Source organism: Myripristis murdjan, chromosome 15 (assembly GCF_902150065.1).
Source record: "Myripristis murdjan chromosome 15, fMyrMur1.1, whole genome shotgun sequence".
Classification (NCBI taxonomy): domain Eukaryota; kingdom Metazoa; phylum Chordata; class Actinopteri; order Holocentriformes; family Holocentridae; genus Myripristis; species Myripristis murdjan.
In genome coordinates, this window is record NC_043994.1 from 15,663,503 (window position 1) to 15,684,687 (window position 21,185).

Genomic DNA, 21,185 nt, shown 5'->3' on the forward strand with positions numbered 1-21,185 from the left:
CAGTCTCCGCTCTAATTCATCCCAAAGGTGTTCTATCGGGTTCAGGTCAGGACTCTGTGCAGGCCAGTCAAGTTCATCCACACCAGACTCTGTCATCCATGTCTTTATGGACCTTGCTTTGTGCACTGGTGCACAGTCATGTTGGAAGAGGAAGGGGCCCGCTCCAAACTGTTCCCACAAGGTTGGGAGCATGGAATTGTCCAAAATGTTTTGGTATCCTGAAGCATTCAAAGTTCCTTTCACTGGAACTAAGGGGCCAAGCCCAGCTCCTGAAAAACAACCCCACACCATAATTCCTCCTCCACCAAATTTCACAGTCGGCACAATGCAGTCTGAAATGTACCGTTCTCCTGGCAACCTCCAAACCCAGACTCGTCCATCAGATTGCCAGATGGAAAAGCGTGATTCATCACTCCAGAGAACGCGTCTCCACTGCTCTAGAGGCCAGTGGCGGCGTGCTTTACACCATTGCATCCGACGCTTTGCATTGCACTTGGTGATGTGTGGCTTGGCTGCAGCTGCTCGGCCATGGAAACCCATTCCATGAAGCTCTCTGCGTACTGTACTTGGGCTAATCTGAAGGTCACATGAAGTTTGTAGCTCTGTAGCAATTGACTGTGCAGAAAGTCGGCGACCTCTTTGCACTATGCGCTTCAGCATCCGCTGACGCCTCTCCGTCACTTTACGTGGCCTACCACTTCGTGGCTGAGTTGCTGTTGTTCCCAAACGCTTCCATTTTGTTATAATAGAGCTGACAGTTGACTGTGGAATATTTAGGAGCGAGGAAATTTCACGACTGGATTTGTTGCACAGGTGGCATCCTATGACAGTTCCACGCTGGAATTCACTGAGCTCCTGAGAGCGGCCCATTCTTTCACAAATGTCTTGTTTCACAGTCTGCATGCCTGAGTGCTTGATTTTATACACCTGTGGCCAGGCCAAGTGATTAGGACACCTGATTCTGATCATTTGAATGGGTGAGCGAATACTTTTGGTAATATAGTGTATCTCCAACTGAAAAAAATGTCATCCAATAAGCACTTTGTATGTTATCAGGTGGACATGACAAGAATTTCTGAAATTGCATAACACCTGCAAATATACACATGCAGTGTCAACACTACTTCAGTTACTTGATTTTGTTATGTAATATTGTTACCATAATAAAAGCAAATGGGGAAAAAATAACAATTTGGTCACAGAAAAAAGGAACTTCTGAAATGATCCTTGATGTAGCCCTACTGAAAAAGATCTCTACTGAATATTGCCCTAAGTTATGCTTTCAAAAGGAGCAGCATGACTTTTAAGCTTCATGGCTCGTAGAATGAGTTTTGTGTGTGTGTGTGTGTGTGTGTGTGTGTGTGTGTGTGTGTGTGTGTGTGTGCGCATTAAAGCAATGAAGGGCATTTGGCAATGTTAACATTTGAAAATATGATAGAACTGTGATGTCTTGTATGATATACACCATCTTGACACTGAGATTTACAGTACAAATATCAGAACACAGTAATACAATAGTGCTTCCAATTTTGATAATGTAACCAGTACAATACATTTCTTGGAAAACACAAGGCTGAAGTTTGTCAGAGCACTGATTACGAGACTTCATAAAGCTGCTGCAGCAACACCACTATACATCTTAACAGAAATCACATATATAAAAAAAAATAACTCTAGGCTATGTACATCTTTGAATCAGTGCTTGAGTATGTTGTGCAATTAGCTGTAACAGTTGCGTCTAATTAGATGATATGTTGAAAGACATTTGAAAAACTGCAAGCTACTGAGGTTTCCATTTCAGTGATGCAAAAGTGGGCCATTGTTCAGATAACAAACATGGCCATTGCTCTCACAAACGTTCGTCTAGACGGTGGTGGATACTTCCGTTTAATAAGAGAGGTGTGTACTCCTGTATAAGCACAGGTGCATTCTTGGACATCTCCTGGAAATGTCTGACCGTGTCTGCATGAAGCTCCCTCTGCAACACCAAAGGCCGGAACAGATTGATGGGTTCTGACATGCAAAATATCTCAGGAAGCTTGATCTCTTCTGGCACTTGACTATTCCCAATCAGAACATGATAAAGTCTCTTCTCCTGGAGGCTCCTCTGCAGGAAGCCAAACACATCCCGCAGCCTGTGCTCCATACTCTCAATGCCCCAACTAGAAGGGCTTTTACTTATTAGTAGGTGCAACAGAGCAGTCTTTAAGTGGTAGTTAGTCAGTCCGCTCTGTCCTGTGAGCCCTGTCTGTTTTTTGTGTAGGAAAGTAATAATCTGAAGGCAGTGTAAATGGCAGGATTTATCCGGCAGGCTTTTAGCCACATGTTTGAGCAAGTTCCTCTCGTAGACGGCAAAGGAAAGGGGCCAACACGGGTCTGGGCAGCTGTCACAATCTGAGGGAAAGTGCGAGACAAAGTAAGCATCTGTATCCCCCAGCTGAACCACAGGGATGATGTTCAATACAATGACTTTCCCTGTGCGGAATCTGATCTTCAGAGCACCAGCTGCATCCAGGTTACGAAAAGTGACCTCAAACTCATACTTGTGAGAGATGCGACCCCATGCTTTGGTTACAGAGATCTGAAACCACTTCATGACTTGATCTTTGGCTAAGTAAGGTGTGTTTTTGGAGCACAGCAGCTCATCGGGACTGAGGTCCACTCTGAGCCTGTCGTTTTTACAGTGCAAGAGACAAAGCATGTCCTCTCCTAGGTTGGCAGAGCCACAGAGACAGTTCTCTTCAGTTTCCCCAAACCTGGCCACTGTGATCGTACCACAGCCCTGCATGTCCAGAGGCATGTCACTGGAGGGACTGCACCATAGCTGGAACTGGAAGGAATATGGCTCCGGGGGAGAGAAAGGCACAATAAGGTCACACATCAGAGGCTTGTTCACCTTCCATGACTCAAACATGCTTCCAACCCCCACAAAGTCCCCCACCTCCATGTCTGCATCCCTGTCACACACACTCCTCAGTGCTTCCAGCAGGTCATCAGCAAAACCCTCCACAAACTCCCTCACTCTCCAGTTTTCATGGGTTGAAGTGTAGATGCATCTGTCGCAAAAGTTGCTCAGGATGTCTTTGTCTAATACCAATGTCCTTGGGCTGATGGATCCGCTCTCTGAAAACATGTCCTCATCCTCATCTTGCCGGCTGTAAATGTCAGCAAGATCCACTCTGCACACCTCGATGGTGAAGAATATGACCAGAGAGAAGGCGCTCCAGAAGTACCATCTATAACCATCCTCTGAGCTGGTTTCTTCTTGCTCAGACTCCAGCTGTGAAAGCTCCTTCTCCAACCTTGCCTGCTCCATTTCCAGTCTCTCCTCATGCTCCCGCATGCGAGCTATCAGCTCCTCATCCTGCTCTGGGAGTGTCGAGTTTTCTTGAGGAAAGAGCAGAGGATGGTTCAGTATGGCAGCGGCCACCACCATGCACACTCGTGCAAGGGCCCCCTGCATCTTCACCTGTGTTTCTCCCACACAACCTTAGCCACCTCACGGAAATCCAGTGGGCTGCAACTCAGACCCTGAAATGTAAACATACAAACAGCATTACTGATAGGAGACATCTTCTCAAGACTAGCACTAAAGAGTTAAAGTCTGCCTTCTCCAGATTAAGATTAAGGACCAAGAGGGTATTGGTGTAGCATAAATATGGATGAAATTCAAGGTATGAAAAAAAAGGGGGAAAAAAACTAGTTATTTCGGTACAGCACTCCACCCATCACGGGAAAGCAAAGACTGTACCTCTAAATATAGAGGCAGTGGGCTGAGTGACGCACTCTTGTCCAGTATCAAACTGCACAACATGAGAGGAAGGAAGATTGAGCCCTTTAGAAGAATTTCAGCCTTCTCTGATAGCCAAATTTAGGTACCATGACATTGTGGCTGTTAACATTTTACATCCTGTTTCCACAGTGCAGCCTAAGCACTATGAGAGTATTAATTATTGCTGGATGTGAAAGTAAGAGATGAGGTTGGAGAGAGCATTGACACTGTCATTGTTTCTCTGTATCATTTTGACTGAAGAACAAACATGTAATGCAACTACTGCAGAGAAGAGGGAAGGAAATTGTATAACGTTCCTGCTCATTTCCACATAATTACTAGAATTTGAAGAGAGGACAGACTGATTTACTCAAACTTATTTCAGTTTTTAATTTGAGGGGCACAAAAATGGTTTTAGAGATTATCTTCCTGTGCTCAATGAGAGAAATGTGATATGTAACAGGAGGCATACAACATGAGTTCAGTGCGTACTGTTCCTTTCTCTCTGACTTTGAGACCTTTAAAATGACACAAGTCATGTCAGTGCATATGACGCCACTGAGCTATGAAAAACTTTCCAGCCCTCTTTCCCATGAGTTACTCATTTGGATGTTTTCCAGTGCTTACATGGTCCAGCCCATCCAAACAAACACAAACCAAGCTTGTGTTGCAGTTAATCTAGAGGTATTTGCCATCATTTACTGCTTTAGAACATACAATCAGATTGGAAAACTCAAAAGACTGAAAAGCTGAGGCTCACTTCTCCCAGCAACAGGGTCCAGTTTAATGACTTTCTGTGGACGCTGTGGGCAACAAGCCCAACAAAACAGTCACTATTAAAACTCAACACGGTTTTTAACATTGATTAACAGTCCAAGCCAATGAAACCAAGAGTTGGCAACCAGAGTAAATATCACAAAATGACAAAGAGTGATGTTTAGAGACACTGCCAAGGGTTACCTCCTCAGTTGTCTTAGCAACAAAATAGTGCGCCAGTCATCATGACGGAAACGTGGTGGCAGAGTAGCGTTATTCCAGTGCCATGAGTCACTCTCGTCTGGTGTAACTTAGCAGATAGTGCGCCATACTGTGTGAAATGATGCTTTGTGGCGCACAGGCGAACGAGAACAAACATTAAAAACTGAGCATCCCTCCCATTAATCCACCAACGCGGTTGCGTAACTTTGAGCCAAAATTGACGGTGAGAAGTTGAACCCGAGCCAGTCGAGAGCATGAGGATGTGTGTTGAGGCGAAAATGAGAGATGAAAAGTTGGTAAACGTACCTTTGAGAAAGCCCATAATGAAACAAAGTGTGGACAAGCGACTCCTAAGCGGTGTAGCTGTTATGTATGGCTGGTAAACTGCGCGAGGGAACATTTTAACAACTTTTCCTTACACATTTCCTGGCGACGCGCTCCACCCCTGAGGAGGCAGCCCGCCCAGCCGCCCGTCCACATAGCCGAGCGCCGCGGACGTCACGCTGCGCAGGACTCACTGTGGAGGAGGCACGGCAAAAAAAAAACAAAAAACAAAAAAAAAAAAAACCTATGTGTACATTTAAAGTATGTCACTGGTGTATGATGATAGTATAACAGTTGCAATAGCAGATGTGGAATAATCCCTGATTAATCCGCATGGAGACCCACACCAAAAGCCAAACTGAGGAAATGCCATCCTACAGCTCATCACTTTGCAATGAAACACCAGAGGCAGCATTAAGACAAATTAGAATTAGGAGAAAATAAAAGTAGTGAAAAAAGAGTAAAATATGCAAAAACAACTAAATTAACAACTAAATAAATAAAAAGTCCCAAACAGTTGATAAAAAAAGTAAATGAATTGTCAAGAGTGCAATATATAACACCAGAAGAAAGAACGTGTAGAAGTGAGTAAAACCAGAGAGTAAAATGTAGAGTATTAAAACGAAGACTGACAACATGTATTGAATTGTATTGTACTGAATTCGCATTACAATCAAATGCCTCAGCCTACCTTGATTATGGCAAAATGCATGGCGGACATTTCTGTCCACATGATAAAACGCATGCATCAGTATTTAGCAACTATTGTTACCACTTACTACCACAAGGTGGCACTCTGTGCGTATGTTTAAGTGAAAGATACAGTTTATTTATAGCACAATATCAGAGGGCTTTTCATGGCCTACAAAAAAACAGGACTGATTTACTTCTGATAGAGGACAAAAATATAAGTAAAGATCGAGCACCAGTAATGAAGGAGGCTGCTGCCAAAGGGAAAGAAAGAAAGAAAGAAAGAAAGAAAGAAAAGAAAGAAAAGAAAAGAAAAGAAAGAATATTACCCTCCTGCGCTCTCAAAACTCATCACATCCTTTCCTATCAATGTACTGATATTTCAAAGACATTATTGTTGTACACATTATTGTTTTATGTTTTACCATCAAAGGAATTCATATGAAGTTAAAAACACTAATGTAGGCATAGTGTTTATTAAATGCACTTTGGAATCAGTTTATAACTAAAGTATCAGTCCTGGCGTCAAACAGTTTTTGTGCTGCTCCCAAACACTGAGGAATGGTTTCATGTTTTCCATGTGGAATTCCCCAGGAAACCCATATAAGGATCTTGTAGGCTCAAACGTGACTCACTCACATTTCATCACACCCATTTTCACCAGGTCAACAAGTGAATGTAGATCATTCAAGCAAGACATCTCGCTAGCGACTGGGAGGGATGGAGAACTCAGAGAGCACAGATGGGCTCCTCCTGCAGGCTCTTTGGGACTGGATCAGAGCACAGCAGAACCTCCTCAGATCTCCAGTTTTCCATGTCTTGTTTTCATTGACTGTTTACCTGAGCTGCTGCCTGCCATACTTATGTCTGGATTTAATCTCCTCCAAAGTGGCTCTGGTGCGGCAATTCAAGATCCAGCCGCACAGCCAAGTGACTTGGACCATGGTCTGGGGCTGCTTGTCCACAGTCATCCACACCCATGTTTTTTTCATCTTCCCTGTTATTGTCCTGCACTGGTACTGGAGGCCTGTGCTTCTTCCTGTGCCAGCTCCTGAGCTCTGCTCTGTGGTCCGGGATGTGCTTGCGTGCCTCCTCCTCTTTGACACGCAATACTTTGTGTGGCATCTCCTGCACCACAGGGTGCCCTGGCTATACCAGCTCTTCCACAAAGAGCACCACCGTTACACAGCCACCTTCTCCCTGACCACGGAGCACTCGGGTGCCTGGGAGACCCTGAGCCTCAGCTTCTTCGCTGTGGCGAGCCCCGCGCTGCTTGGCTGCCATCCGCTCACAGAGATGCTCTTCTACATTGTTAACATCTTTCTGTCTGTGGAGAGCCACTCAGGCTACGACCTCCCCTGGTCCACACAGACTGGTGCCATTTGGCCTCTACGGAGGAGCTCTGCATCATGACCTCCATCACCTCAGATTCAAGGTAAACTATGAGCCGTATTTCACACACTGGGACAGACTTTTTGGCACGCTGTACAGAGTCGAAGTGGATACATGAAGGAGCGCAGGATACAAGAAGAGATGCTGGTTAGGATATGACACAAAACAGAGAGATGTTTTTGTGTGCTGTAAACCTGCATCTGACGCAAAATGGAGTTGAAAACAGACCTTGGTCTGGGGATGTAAGACTCAGACAGAACATTCTTAGGATGTAACCATCTGATATTCAAGAGCATTTTTTGATGCTATTATTTTTCAAGGCAACATATAAAGGTTATGTACAGTAACACAATTACTCATGCAATGTCTCGGTGCATTGACTTTCCTCAGGCATCATTATTATATATAAGATATTTTTCTATTTTAAATTATTTCCAGAATACTCTTCAGTAAGCAGGCCTTATTAACAATATAGACACATCATTGTATATGGTAGGATGTTTTACAATAAATTGTTTCATAAAGGAAATGAAAATGTCTCATGTGAAAGTGATTAGGAATTTGTGGGTATTGCAAAAATAGAAATGCCAGACTTCATATGTCAAAGAGGCTTTATGCATTTGTCATGCGATTGCATTACTTCATAGTCATTCACTACACTTTTCCTAATAGCATTATCAAAGCATGAAAATGTGTCATGATGTTTTCCTAACAGGCTGATGACACACCTAGTGACAAAAGACCTTATAATAATCTGTCAACACCGGCAAACCCTTTTTTATTCAAGAGTCGGCATGCAGCACACCTACTCCTCTGCCAGCACATCCAAACTTATCACTTATATCTGTTGGGAATTACAACATAACAGGTTTCAGTCATCAAAGAGGCTGGTCCTTTTCATAATCCTGAGCGTCTTGCCACTGCATGCATGTCACAATAGTAAGCAAAACGGCACAAACATGTCATCAAAAATTGAGTCATAGTTTTATATGTCACTTGAAGTTCACGTTACCTGTTCTCACTGGTGTGACTATACAAAACGATGATGCAAAGTGTCTCCCATCAATTCATCACTTTTCCATACCTTTTTACAAAAAATCTGGGTGATGGGGGGCTGGAAGCTGCAAACTCCACAGAGGAAGGGACTGTGGCTGGGATTTGAACCTCTCTGGAAAAATGAAGGGATTATAAAACTCTTCAAGAATATAATGTGAATATAACTGTGATTATTTATACCCAATATTTAGATGGTTACACAAATTCTGCACTGTATTTTTGAATAAGAAAAAAAAATATTCATGGACTTCAAGGAGCAGTGGCAAATAACATTCAGTATACTCTAAAGACAAACATCTGTATGCAGTTGAGTGTTCGAAGACGTAATTGCAAACTGATGCTACAAAATCACTGCATCAGCACATTCTTTCTGCAGATATAAAACTTTAGCTCTCTGCTGAACACCTGTGATGTTAGAAATTCATTTATGAAAGACAGACAGTTGCTATGACACAGAAAGTAGGGGATAAAGCAAGAATAGGTGAAGCTGAAGTGGCCTTTCATGAGTGTCCAAAACAGTTTAAAAAATGTAATGACCACTGTAATAAGACAAAAAACCCGCAGTTGAACAGCCAAGCCATTACATCACAAAAAGGTGCGTAACTCAACATGGATTTATCGAGTATACCAGCAACAGGAATCCTCCATACATCTACCACGCACTCACACATAACTGTGTAATTTTTCATTTATTAAATGAAAAATATGACTCTAAATTCAGAGCATGACAAGAACAGAAAATATTGGTCTTATGTGATGTGGAAATGACAATTAGGAACTGCATAGCCTTGGTGGAGGTATGCACTCTAATGAGTACCATCTTTCTTGTTGGGAAAAGAGCTGGTGGACATCTGGCTACCACATAAAAATGATAGTAAACACTTACTATCACTTAACAGTAAAAAAAAAAGGCACAATCTTCTTTTTTTTTTTTTTGGAGTGTTCATATGTGACGCTTTGATAAGAATATCCACAAACATTTGTTTTTATATCTTTATTTCATTACAGTGCCACTTCAGTTTAATCCTGCTCAAATGCATGCAATGTTAGGTAACATGTATAGACATAAAAAAAAAATATATATATATTTTTTTTATCATGTCCAAAAATACCACTGCTTACAAACACTGACTGTATAAAAAATCTAGACATTCAGAGCAAATGAGAATTCGATGAAAGAAAGAAAGATTTTTTTCTCTCTCCTACTCCAACTACTTTTTTTTCTGCAGCAAAAGTGATTGATTGACTTAGGAGAAATACATTGCAGGCCACTCAGTGAGAGACTCCAGATTCTCACAGTTTCCCGTTCATCTTTTTTCAAGTAACAGTGACTGTCTTAAAAAAAAAAAAAAAGAAGACAAAAACAAAAACAAAACTGAACATAAAGAAATGTGATGCCCAGAGGTGCTTGTAACAACAGGACAAAGCATTCAAGACCAAGGACCAAAACTCACATTTATATACAAATGTGAGCTTTTCCTTGTGTTGTTAGGATTATTACACTGTTCAAGGACATTATAGTGACTGCTGACTGCCACAGGGTGATGGCTCACTTTAAAGTGCCCTTTTAAGTTTGAGGGAATAACAATGGACCCATCAGCTCTGGTGAGATTGATGATTCTGGAAAGTCACTTTGTAGTGTCTTTCATTTATTGCAGCTTTAACGGCCTGTGAAACAGCAAGACACAACAACAAAACGACATTGTAGAATTTCGTGCTATCTGCTAAAATAAAAATACAAATTATATACAAATTACTTCACATCTGCATGCCGTCCCCCTGTATCACCATGATTAAATACAATAATCCCCAATCCAACCTTAAAGCATATTCCTAAGGTTTACCAAGTGCAAGTGTAAGCAGCAAAACTCACAAAAAAAACCTCCCTGAAATCCTAAATGATTACCTATGTATTACATATTATTATACAACATTATTATACATAATCTAAATTAATTACAATATGTAAACTTGTTGAACTTGTTGTTTAATATAATAATTCATAGGTAACAATGTAGGTAGGATAGGTACTGAAATAGAAAAAAATGTAGATATATACAATACTATTTACAGTAGACAAAATCACACAAGCATGGTCAAACATTCCCACCGGCATTCCCATTACTATTAATTATGGCCACCACCGCCTCAGCTGTGTTCCTTTTTCCCATATCTTGGAGCGTCTTTACCAGCTGCTTTGAGGCCTCCTTGCCCTCCCTCTCCACCCATTCGCGCAGTAGATGAAAAATCTGCTCCCTGCGATCACGTGGGTGGTTCTCCTCATGAACGTCAATAGCAGTGAGTGGCATGCCACTACGTACTGCCACATCCCTCATAACAGTCCATTCCATAAGATTTGCAATTTCAGGTAGGAAAGGAAAGAGATCCACGCCTGATGCAAAGGTGAAAGACAGAAGAATTTACATTTTAACAAGTTAAATTCTTCAATTTCAAACATGTTTTGCTGGTTTGGCACTTACCTGGAAGTAGCTCCAAGACCTGTAAAAATAAAAACAGACAGTTAAAAAGAGGATCTGCAACTCAATAAAGATGAATTGAATTGATGATACATAGAGCTAACACATGTCACTGTGCAACTAAAGTGACACAGAGCATGCACACAGGTTAAAGCTAACCTGTAACTCCTTGCGATGAAATACATAGAGACAGAAAAGGATTAATGAGAGAGTCAAGACTACGGAGGAAAAGAGGGACTGGTGTGGTTACGTGTGGGTAAAAAAAAAGAATGCACTGCAACTCAGGAAAGATTAACTGACTAGCCATGATACTGATACACAGATGTCACACAGTAACAAAACTGACACAGAGCAAGCACAATGATAGGGACGCCACAGGTTTGAGACAACTAACCTGTACCTCCTTGTACAGAAATGCTATGCCATTGTTAGGAGGAGAGACACAACAGGGTTAATAAGAGACAAGGCTACCAATGAAAAGACGGAGCATGGTCATGTGTACATGCATGCGTGTGTGTGGCTGTGTGTGCTTGTGAGAAAAGACAACACAATTATACAGATTATACTTCACATGTTGTGGTGGTACCTATGGGTTAGAGAGTTATAAATGGGCTAAAACATGACTGTAATGGATAACTTACTTCAGCTGGTTTATTGGTCACGTCATATGATGCGTCGTCTTCTTCAATAAAAACAGATTTTAAAAAATGATTCAACAAATGTATCTGAATGTTACTCATCGTGTAAAATGAACTGAACTGATAACTAGAGGTGGCTATGCTTTAGGCATTACTTTGCCATTTTACTGAGAAACATAAGGATTTATTCCCCCTGCTGGTCATATTATTACAGACAGCTGAATAGTTATGGGAATATTTACCCTGCCAACAGAGTTTCTTCTTCCAGCGGAGGTAAAGAACAACTAGAAGAGCAGCTACAACAACTGCAAACAGTACAGGGACTATTATCGCCGCAGGATTTGTGCCTAGAACAAAAGTACATGCCTGTTACATTTTCTACGGACAAAATCACACTTATTTTAATCGACATGACAAAGTCCTAATTGAAGCCATGAATCCATTCATATGCAACAATGTAGATCCAAACCGCACCTTGCTTTTGGTCATTGCAGATTGTGTTGACGGTGCCTTTACATTTTACCTTGACACCTCGATCACCGCACCTGAATCACAAAGATTTTATTTTGTCAGCAAAAAGCTGAATTATTAGAGCAACAATGCATTTGTTTATCATATCAAGTGTTTGCTGGCTTGTTTTTGTGAGAAGACACTGACAAGAACTTAAAGAAGCCACACATGCAAATAAATTTCAGGCTGTAGGTAATATTTGAAATAGAACTTACTCTTCACAAAGACGGCAGGTCACACAGCCTGGCGTGGTGCAGTAAAAACCGTCTTTACACTGACACACGCGGTTCCTGTACACGGTGCAGGGCTCCTTCTCCTCTAGGTTGGCTAAAATGACAGAGGAGCAACAAACAGGCATTAAAGTGGGTGTAAGACCTTGATGATGCTTCAAACAGATCAGATTTATCCTATTGTTAATTATTTTGGTAAATCCCACTCTGCATTTTAACTGAGGCTTAATCTTTAACACAGTGATTATATCTGATTAATAGGATTGAGTATACTCTTATTTTAGCAAAAGTGTTTCAATTGAATACTATATAATAAGTTTATTAAACAGCTTCCTGTCCTGCCACAAAACGTTTTGACATTACAAGTACTATAATCCTCATTCTTTCTATTTAGTAATTCACTCATGGAAACGTAAATCAGTATTATTAGTTGGTGACATCTGAACCTCTGACACTAAATAATGTACTTATGTATTTATTTATTTATTTTTGAGCATATGTGGTTGCACTCAAAGGCACTGGGCACAATGAATATATGGGGACAATATTTAAAACATGCTGGATATGTTTTTTTTTTTTTGACATTCATACAGTAAGAACAAAATACATTATAATTAAGTTAATTAAGTTAAATTTATCTGTCTGACGTTGAAGCTCACTGTTACTGTGTTTTTCTTGGCTAACCTGTGTCATCTGTACGTTACTATGCTTTTGTTCATGTTTACATTTACTGCTGCATTTAGGAAAAAAAAAAAAAAAAAAAAACCCTGCTAAAATCTAATTTAAAAATCTAAGGCTGGCCCTGGACACTGTCACGCTGAAAGCATTCCCCTTTTGCTAAGTTCTTTTACAGTACATAGTAAATGGTTGTCACAGGTTTTTTTTTTTTTTTTAATTCATGTAATAGATAATTTCCCACCTGAATAGTAACTGAGTAACTAACAGTTTCCACCATTCTACATCATCATTGTTCTATAAATACTTTTCATTAGTGTAGATGTAGTTATAGATTTTTTAGATGCACTATTCAACTGCTTTGCAATACAACTAGACTACAACACAACTGATATTACTAATCCATCACGCAAATGTCAGTACCTCCAGTCTGACCCTATTATAACTGAGACCGATCTTAAGCCTTGAGTGGAAAAAGAAAAGAAGTGTGTACCACTGCGGTGTGAGCAGGAAGTGCAGGTGTCACAGTTAGTCTGTATATTGGGATGACTCATGTATTTCCCATCCTCGCAGATCTTGCAGTTCTGACCATGATTCTCAGTGCAGTGGTTCACCAGGTGCTGTCCTATGGGCACACACAAGAAAATCATGAAATCATTCAGAGCTGGCATATGGCAAATGAGATTGCTTGGGTTGGGATGATCCACTGAAAACTACATGAAACATGAAGTGGCCAGACAGACAAATCCGTTGCTTTGATATTCCTACAGTGTCATTACCTAGGCCTATTCAAGCTATTTTGTGATTAAGTGTACATACTTTCATACATTTACCTAATTTAGCGATTTCCTATGTTTCCTGTAATGCCTTCAGACAAAGTGCAGCTGTGAACCGGTTGCATTCAGCTGTGGATTTTGTGGTTATAAAACGATCATCCTTTTTCAGTGACCACAAATTATTGTGTCAATCTACATCTACATGTTTACATCCTAATGAAATAACATCATGAGAGAATCTTTCACTTGTTGAACCAGGAAGCTGGGGCATGAAAAAACACAGGAAGCGATCATACAAAAGTGTAAGTCAAAAGGATTTTTTTTTTTTTTTTTTTTAATGGGAGGGGGTGCTATTTTTTACACCCACTGATACCACAAAGGCACGCTTTTCAAGAAAGTAAAAGTCATGGGGTTTGATTTAAAAACACAGGAAATCAACATGGCACGATCACGTTGTCATTTGGGGGTTTATTTAACAAGGCCACTTTACTAACAATGTACGTGTGTGTGTGTGTGTGTGTGTGTGTGTGTGTTAAGGTTAATACTGGGCATTCAGAGAGCATGGAGTGGGAAGTTCCTTAATGATAAATGCTTATGACTGCCCTCTAAAGTCCAGAAGTTTCCAGCACACATTCTATGTAATAAACAATACAAAGATGAAGTCACTGTGATGGTAAAACCCCTAAATTACCAGCAGGACAGAAGCAGCAGGTCTTCCCCTCGTGCTGGTATTCCCCATCCTGACAGCCTTGTCTTCTAACGCGGGTCAGCAGGGCTTGATACAGAGGTACCGGCGTGTCTTTGGCTTTGGTTTGGGGCGGAGCGGAAGAGGTGACCCTACGGAACAAGAGGAGCACAACAGTCAAGCAGGAGGAACACTTTCCTAAAATGTCAACCATGGCTCTGACACAATCATGCGGTGCTCCTGACCAGCTTTAAGGCGACAGCAGTGAAGCTTATAACCGCTCAAACCTCAACTGTTTGCGTGCGATGAAAATGAAAGTGAAAGTATCAACTGTTACGAGCTTCCCATGCCTGTAAAGTCGCTTAAAAGCATAACATACACAGCAACTGGCTTTTTTTTTTTTAACATTTAGTGACTGGCAGGTTATTCATTAAGCGCATAGAGAAATGTCTTAAGGTTTACTCAAGTTTTTTTTTTTTTTTTTTTCAGAGACCACGGACACGCACAGATTTAGGACGTACATGAATTGAACTTCACTCACCATGGAAGGCAAATGGTGAAGAAAAACAAGACGCTGAAAAATGCTGAAAATGAGTTAGAAGCCATCATAAATGTCGAACATAGACAAGCACTGTCAACTGTCAGCGGCCACCACTATCTGCACTTCCGTGTTAGATATGAAGGAAACAGTGACTTCAACACTTCGTTTGTGGGCGTGGGCGGAATGTTTTTTTTGTTTTTTTTTTTTTTAATGTATATTAATTTTTTTATTACATAATCTCTAAAATAACAGCTACCCTATTGATATGTTAAGTGTGTTATCTCTTAGTGTACTTACCGAGGTATTTTCATTTTATGCATTTTTTTTTATTATTATTATATTGTGATACAGTCTGTACAGTTACTGCTGTATTACGCATGCGCGGAGTTACATGCCACTAGGGGGTGGAATTGCTCTTTGAAACAAACAGTGTGATGACTGCATGAATAAGGAGGGTGGTGCTTTCTTGCTATGGGACTTAATAAGTAAAATAAAATAAAACATGCTGAGATAATTCCATCTTGCCACTGTGGTTTCACTTGTTTAAGTATGGGGGGAGGAGTTAGTATACTGAAGAGGAAAATAAGCCACTTCCCTGTAGTATCAGGAAAGTGATTCTGCATACATTCCTCTGCATACAAGATTTGCATTTGAAACTGAAAGGATCTCATCCCACTGGCAGACGTTTTTTTTTTTTTTTTTTTTTTTTTTTTGCACTTGTGAAAGGCATAATAAATATAGCAGGAAACAATTGAGACATGGGGTGATAAAATGGGGGAGATGGGGAGTAGGGTAAAAATTGGTGAATCTTATTTTTTCAAAATTCTGTTGATTTCTTGAGTGTCATAGCCATTAAAACTTTACATCGTGTCTAAAAAGTTGGTGCCTTACATTCAGTAAACTCTTTGTGGTCTTCCAGTCTTGGAGTCTGAAACATCACGTTTGTCCTTTTTTGACTATATTGATGTGACAGGTCCATAACACAATGTTGTCTTTCTCTGGCCGTGAACAGGAAAGGTTTTTTAACATGAAAAAACCTAAGAGACGAGTGAGCATGAGGACTTCAGATAAATGAATATGAATGGATGGTGGAAAGCACTGGACAGCCTCCTATAGTTGCCACCATGTTCCGTAGAATCACAGTACTTTGTTTCTGCTCACTTTAATCTCATAAATATTATTTCAATCCATTATTTGATTGAACGACCTCAAGCAGTGGACTCATGAGGCTTTGGGCATGCTTAATGTTGTTGCAGTTTTTTTTTTTTTTTCTCTGTTATTACTTAAGAAATTAATGTCTTACCCCGACCCCACCCCAGGAAAATATCACATTTGTTTGATCTCTGCTAAATGGCAAATGCAGTCAACAGTGATTTTAGCATTTCAACAAAAGGGAAGAAAAAAAGCGCTTGGCTGGAGAATAAGAACTTAACTTGAAGGAGAACTCCTGTGGGATTCGGTCGTTTTTGCAAGTGTATCAAATTTCAGCCCTTTGTAGTGTCAGTGATTCTTAGAAGTGTTGGCTTTGTACCGCTGCCTGCTCTTGTGGCCCACTTAGAGCTAAAGGAACAAATGCACAGGTGTAAAGAAAATATTTTCAGGTATAAAAATGTCCTGCAAATTCAGAATGAAATTGTTGGAATACTTGCATAATATTATCAATAGTTCATATATACTGCTTAATGAAGTCAAGTAGGCCAAGTTGAAATCATCAATGCAGGAGTCATATGTGCATTATGCAATACTTTTTGTGCCTTTGGCTCAGCGATCCAATCACTCACTTTTATCAAAGCCAACTGTCTGACAGCTGCAACTCCCTAGCAGTTACTTTAATTTATCCTGAAAGAAAAAAAAAAAAGATCCCTTGAAGGAAGCCTAACGTTTGGTCATCATATTGTACAATTTAAACTGCAATGAGTTTATTTGATGATCTGCTTTGAGGATGAAATGGTCATTATCTTTTTGGCACAACTGCTTGTATTTTAATACCTCATTATCCATTTTGTGTGGGCTAATACTTGATGTGATGGCCTCAGAAGCTGCTACCCTCACAGCAGCAACACTGCACTGTGCTATGCCGCTGCTGCTGCTATTAGATACTATTCCAAATAGTGGTAAAACACCATCAGAAAAGTGCAACTCGCAGATTTTAGCACTGGGGAAAGACATTATCATCCACGGCCAATGTGTTCCGCCTACCACTGCCCCCAGGTCAAATGCAGAATAAGGCACAGCAATAGCTCCACTGAGATGGAGGGGAGGAAAAATAAAATAGAATAAGACAATGTTTTTGTTGTTTGGAGGAAGCCGCTGGAGGGGACCGTGTAGCAAAGACTCCCTAGGGATACAGAAGGAGAGAGAGAGAGGGAGGAGGTGATTGGGGGAGGCAATAGAAACAGAGTAGCAGGTAACAGCTCTTCTCTCAGGGTAAAAAAAAAAAAAAAAAAAAAGCTCAGAGAGAAGCACAAAGAAAGAGAAGAGATTTCAGTGATTATGAAAAGGCCTAATATGAGAATTGGAATGTGCTTGTGTGTGTTGAAATTCACTGATAGTGTATATTATCAGTGTATTCGGTGAATCTAGTCAATTAAAATCGTTCCACCTTCTTGTTGTTTGCGGGAAATCGGGAGAGGAACTGTGCAGCCGTAACAGTAACATGAAAGATTTAAAAACTGCTGTGAACGCAGCATTTTCGGAAAGTCACGCTGACATGTTTTTGAAGAGCTGAGAGGAATTTGTTGCATGCATGCTGGTGTCACATTTTGTCACAGCTGGAATACTTCCCCTTAAGTAGTCCACATATTTGTTAATTTAAATTTCATGCACGTTGTGGTAGAACGCTTCACATTTCAGTCTTTCTTGCCTTGAGCTTCTTGTTTAACTTGTGCCGTGCTGTGTCTTAAAAGAACCGAAGCTTTTAGGCCTACAGGTAAACACAGACCACGAATGCATTGAAAGTGAATTTGAAAAACTGTATTTCCCAAGGGACAGGTTTTACCCTTTTAATACAGAGTAGCTCTACTGCTGGGACTCTGACATTTAAACATAAGCGCTGTGAAAGTTTAGTGCAAGACATTCACTTTTTCCCCTCAGTCAGTGAATTTTAAAATCATTTGCTTTGTAGAGAACCCGTTACTATTTCCCAGTAATTGCTTTCACAAGTTAACACAGTGCAATATGTAAAAATAGGATACTGGACATTGATAATTTTGCATGCTACCTTCACATTGGCTGCAAAAGAGTTGATGTACCCATGTAAAAGAGTATATAAGCATTTCACTTTTCATTAAAATGTATGTTACTGACATCACCGAGTATAGAAAACATGAAACTGTCCCTTCTGTGCAGAGAGAGACCTGTCAGTTGATTTCTCCAGAGTCAAACAATCAGTTTTGCTGGGAATCAAAATCTACTTTCACACATAAGAGCGGAGTGATCCAGCCAGATCACTACCTCAGATTTTATTCCCCCTGCCCTGTTTGTTTGACTCCTCATCTGTACCTGTTATCCCCTGCTATCCTTAACAAACGGTAGTGAGGCACACTAATATGTCTTGCTATAAACCCACCATGTTATCAAAGATTAGTTTTGTAAGATTATATAAGGAGAGATGAGAGCTAGCAAAATGCTTCAATCTGATATGGAGCTTTAGGTAGCGATGGTGTCAGATTTGGATTTTCTCACATCAGCTCTACTATATAAGCCACCAAATGTAGTTTTTTTTTTACCAAGTGAGCTCTGCAGCAAAGTTAGCTATGAAAACATTGCTAACATACTGTTGTGGTGATAGTAAGACCCAAGTTTCTTCAGTTACAGTAAGTGGGACATTTTTACTTTGCTGAGCAGTTGGTTGGTCTTACCTCAGCCATATTGTGACCCCACAAGGGGAACTAAAGCCCACCCAGCCCTGCTGTAATGTGATACTGTAGAAAATGCAGCCCCTAAAACTGTGTTTTATTACAGTTATTGACTTTTAGGCACTCTTACATCTTGGTAGATGATGATAACACTCAGGAATAATACTTAAGAAGAAAATCACTATTAACTAACTAAAACTGCTACTAGATTTGCCTTCCCTTTAATTAAGAGAACTAATGTAAAGCCTATCTAAGAGGCCACAATACTCGTGATCTGTCACCACTTGTAACTGGGCCCCCATATTTCCCTTGTAGCCTGTGTCTAACACAGGAGAAAGTATGGAAATGGTGGCAGAAGCCTTGTGATCTGATGCCTCTTAGCACAGAGCAGGAAGAGGCTCACGCTGCTCCACGACCACAGGAAATGACCTCACTGCAAATGATGCACGTCTCGGGGGAAAGCTCTGCGAGCTCTGTGGATGTGAAGCATTTTGCTACTTGTTCTGCAACTGCGGGACAGCCAAAACTGCACAAGGCAATGCAACATGTATAAATGCTCCAACAGACACATAATCCTATAACACACACAGAGCACACCACAACTCCAGTGACACATTTCTTTCAACAGCGCTTTGTGCCATAAACTGAAAAAAAGAGCATTGTGTCTATCACCAAATTGTCAAAAACAAGGACAATAGCTCCCCATCTTTCTCTCCCACAGACACCAGCTTACACACTTGCACACAAACTCGATGAAAAGACATAAATCTGTAAAGCTGCCGCTATACACTATGTCTGTGCTGAGAGATTTCCCCTGCAACACGTCCAGTGGTCTGCCTAATTAGAGTCGAGTGTATCTGTGGGCAAGAGAGTCTGTGTCTGCGCATGGAAGGGGGATTTGGCCGGCAGCATTCATTCACTGGGCTGTCTGGTGGGGAAGACAATGGCGAGAAGTGTGGTTTGTATGCCTCGCTCCAAACTGTGCCGAGCACTTTCTCCAGCACAGAGAAAGACAAGAATAATGCCGGTTGAATATCCCATAGAGATGGATTTATTGGGAGTATTGGTATTGGAGAAATCCGGTTAGGGACTTAATCTAAACAGAGCTGCGGCAGGGACGGGCTCAGCTAAGGCAGCAGGCATGGCCAGACTGTTTTCAACACAGTGTGTCCTGTCCTTTACCTGTCCTATTTGTACATACTGTCCTCTCTCTTAACCTTCATTTGGAAGGACATCTTCTGCTTACAAAATGTCTTTGATGTCTCCTCTCTCTCCATTCTTGAGTCCTCACTTTTAGTCAACCCATGGAGTATATATTTATATGATACTTTTGTATTTCTGTGGTCCTCAGTTCCCAAGCCTTTTGGAACAGGGCTGAAACTTCCATCATTTGACTAATTAGCAAATCTACTAAAGTGAAATCTTCTTTACACGTTGTACTACAAAGTGACTTTTCACAAAAGAAACTTTCAGTAATCTCTGTCCTCCCTCTTTTGCATTTTCTTTCCCTCTCTCTGTCTTTCTTTTTCATTCTCTTGTCTCTTTCCCACCCACACAGAAAGTACACACTAAGATAAACATACAAAATGTAACACACACACTCACATGCACGCGCGTATGGACGCATGCGCACAAATACAAAGCTATCGCCACCCACCTACTAGCTTGGAAAGTATTAACCTTTTCATCTCGTTTCACCTTTTCATCTAACTTCATGCATCATGCTTGCATGCTTGCAGACACATGGCACTTATACTGTACATATAATATACTGGTCACAAGCGTGTGCACACACACACACACATACACACAACACACATGGCACACAGATGCATATAAAAGAATTTACAGACACACAAGCAACTTGAGAGAATTCAGAGAAACTTGAGAGAATTCGGAGAGCAGAGGGTCATTCGCTTGCAGAAGACCAAACCTACTTCAGGAAATGAGAATCATTGGCCCTCCCTTGTGACTGAATTTACAATCTATTCCTGAAATCAGTTGGAAGAAGAAAGAAAGTCGAGAAAGTGAGCCGGAGAAGGAAATGGTTTAGAGTCTAAAAATAGACCAGGCCCACATCGCAGGGATTAATTCTGAAAAGCATGTAGTCATTTATTATTCAAGTTCATATTGCTCTATGCTTATTACATAGAATGAGCATACACACAGAATGCATTTTAACTGTAGAATATTCAGGATTGTAGTTTGTGGCTGTGTTCATGCTGTTTAGTCCCGAGAGCGTTACAAAAGATTCGATGTAGGCTGCAGTAGTCTTACAAAGTGGTTAAACTTCACACTTACACTTTTTTACACTTTGCAGAACCGAGTTTAGGTTTATTTTCCACCAGTGGTGAAGTCTATTGAATTTGTGGTTTATATCAGCCTGTGTCCACCACTGCAGCTTTTTCAAGCCAACTATAGGTCAGAGGTAAAGCTATTTATGAAAGTAACACACTGACTTTTTGGAAAATAAACTCTGATTAGCTTGTGTTTTCACATCTCTGTAGTCCGTATTTAGTGCAGTGTGTGCTTTTAAAATGATGCAAAGCACCAGTTTGTATTGTCCAATAAACTTACACAGCGT

At 40.7% G+C, this 21,185-nt stretch overlaps 2 protein-coding genes and 1 pseudogene across 6 annotated transcripts; 1 reads left to right on the forward strand and 2 right to left on the reverse strand.

Annotated features, from left to right (window-relative positions):
* Window positions 1-1,506: 1,506 nt before the first annotated feature.
* On the reverse strand, window positions 1,507-5,229 carry itprip (inositol 1,4,5-trisphosphate receptor interacting protein). Of its 3 annotated transcripts, none has more exons than XM_030070796.1 (2): window positions 5,170-5,229; window positions 1,507-3,531 (listed from the first exon to the last, which is right to left on the reverse strand). In XM_030070796.1, exon 2 carries the CDS (start codon window positions 3,461-3,463, stop codon window positions 1,850-1,852), a length of 1,614 nt encoding a protein of 537 aa, XP_029926656.1. In that variant the 5' UTR covers window positions 3,464-3,531; window positions 5,170-5,229; the 3' UTR covers window positions 1,507-1,849. The 3 variants fall into 3 exon arrangements, with proteins under 3 accessions (XP_029926656.1, XP_029926654.1, XP_029926655.1); XM_030070794.1 differs by having other exon boundaries at window positions 5,057-5,221; XM_030070795.1 differs by lacking the exon at window positions 5,170-5,229 and adding an exon at window positions 4,733-4,848.
* Window positions 5,230-6,484: 1,255 nt separating this feature from the next.
* Window positions 6,485-7,274, forward strand: LOC115372926 (cholesterol 25-hydroxylase-like protein; annotated as a pseudogene).
* A 1,917-nt stretch (window positions 7,275-9,191) lies between these two features.
* On the reverse strand, window positions 9,192-14,866 carry fas (Fas cell surface death receptor). 3 transcript variants are annotated; one of them, XM_030069898.1, is made up of 10 exons: window positions 14,745-14,866; window positions 14,210-14,355; window positions 13,236-13,367; window positions 12,053-12,164; window positions 11,802-11,872; window positions 11,570-11,674; window positions 11,327-11,371; window positions 11,084-11,106; window positions 10,693-10,711; window positions 9,192-10,604 (listed from the first exon to the last, which is right to left on the reverse strand). In XM_030069898.1, exons 1-10 carry the CDS (start codon window positions 14,810-14,812, stop codon window positions 10,309-10,311), a joined length of 1,017 nt encoding a protein of 338 aa, XP_029925758.1. In that variant the 5' UTR covers window positions 14,813-14,866; the 3' UTR covers window positions 9,192-10,308. The 3 variants fall into 3 exon arrangements, with proteins under 3 accessions (XP_029925758.1, XP_029925761.1, XP_029925760.1); XM_030069901.1 differs by lacking the exon at window positions 11,084-11,106 and having other exon boundaries at window positions 11,331-11,368; XM_030069900.1 differs by lacking the exon at window positions 11,084-11,106 and having other exon boundaries at window positions 11,331-11,371.
* Between the last annotated feature and the right edge of the window lie 6,319 nt (window positions 14,867-21,185).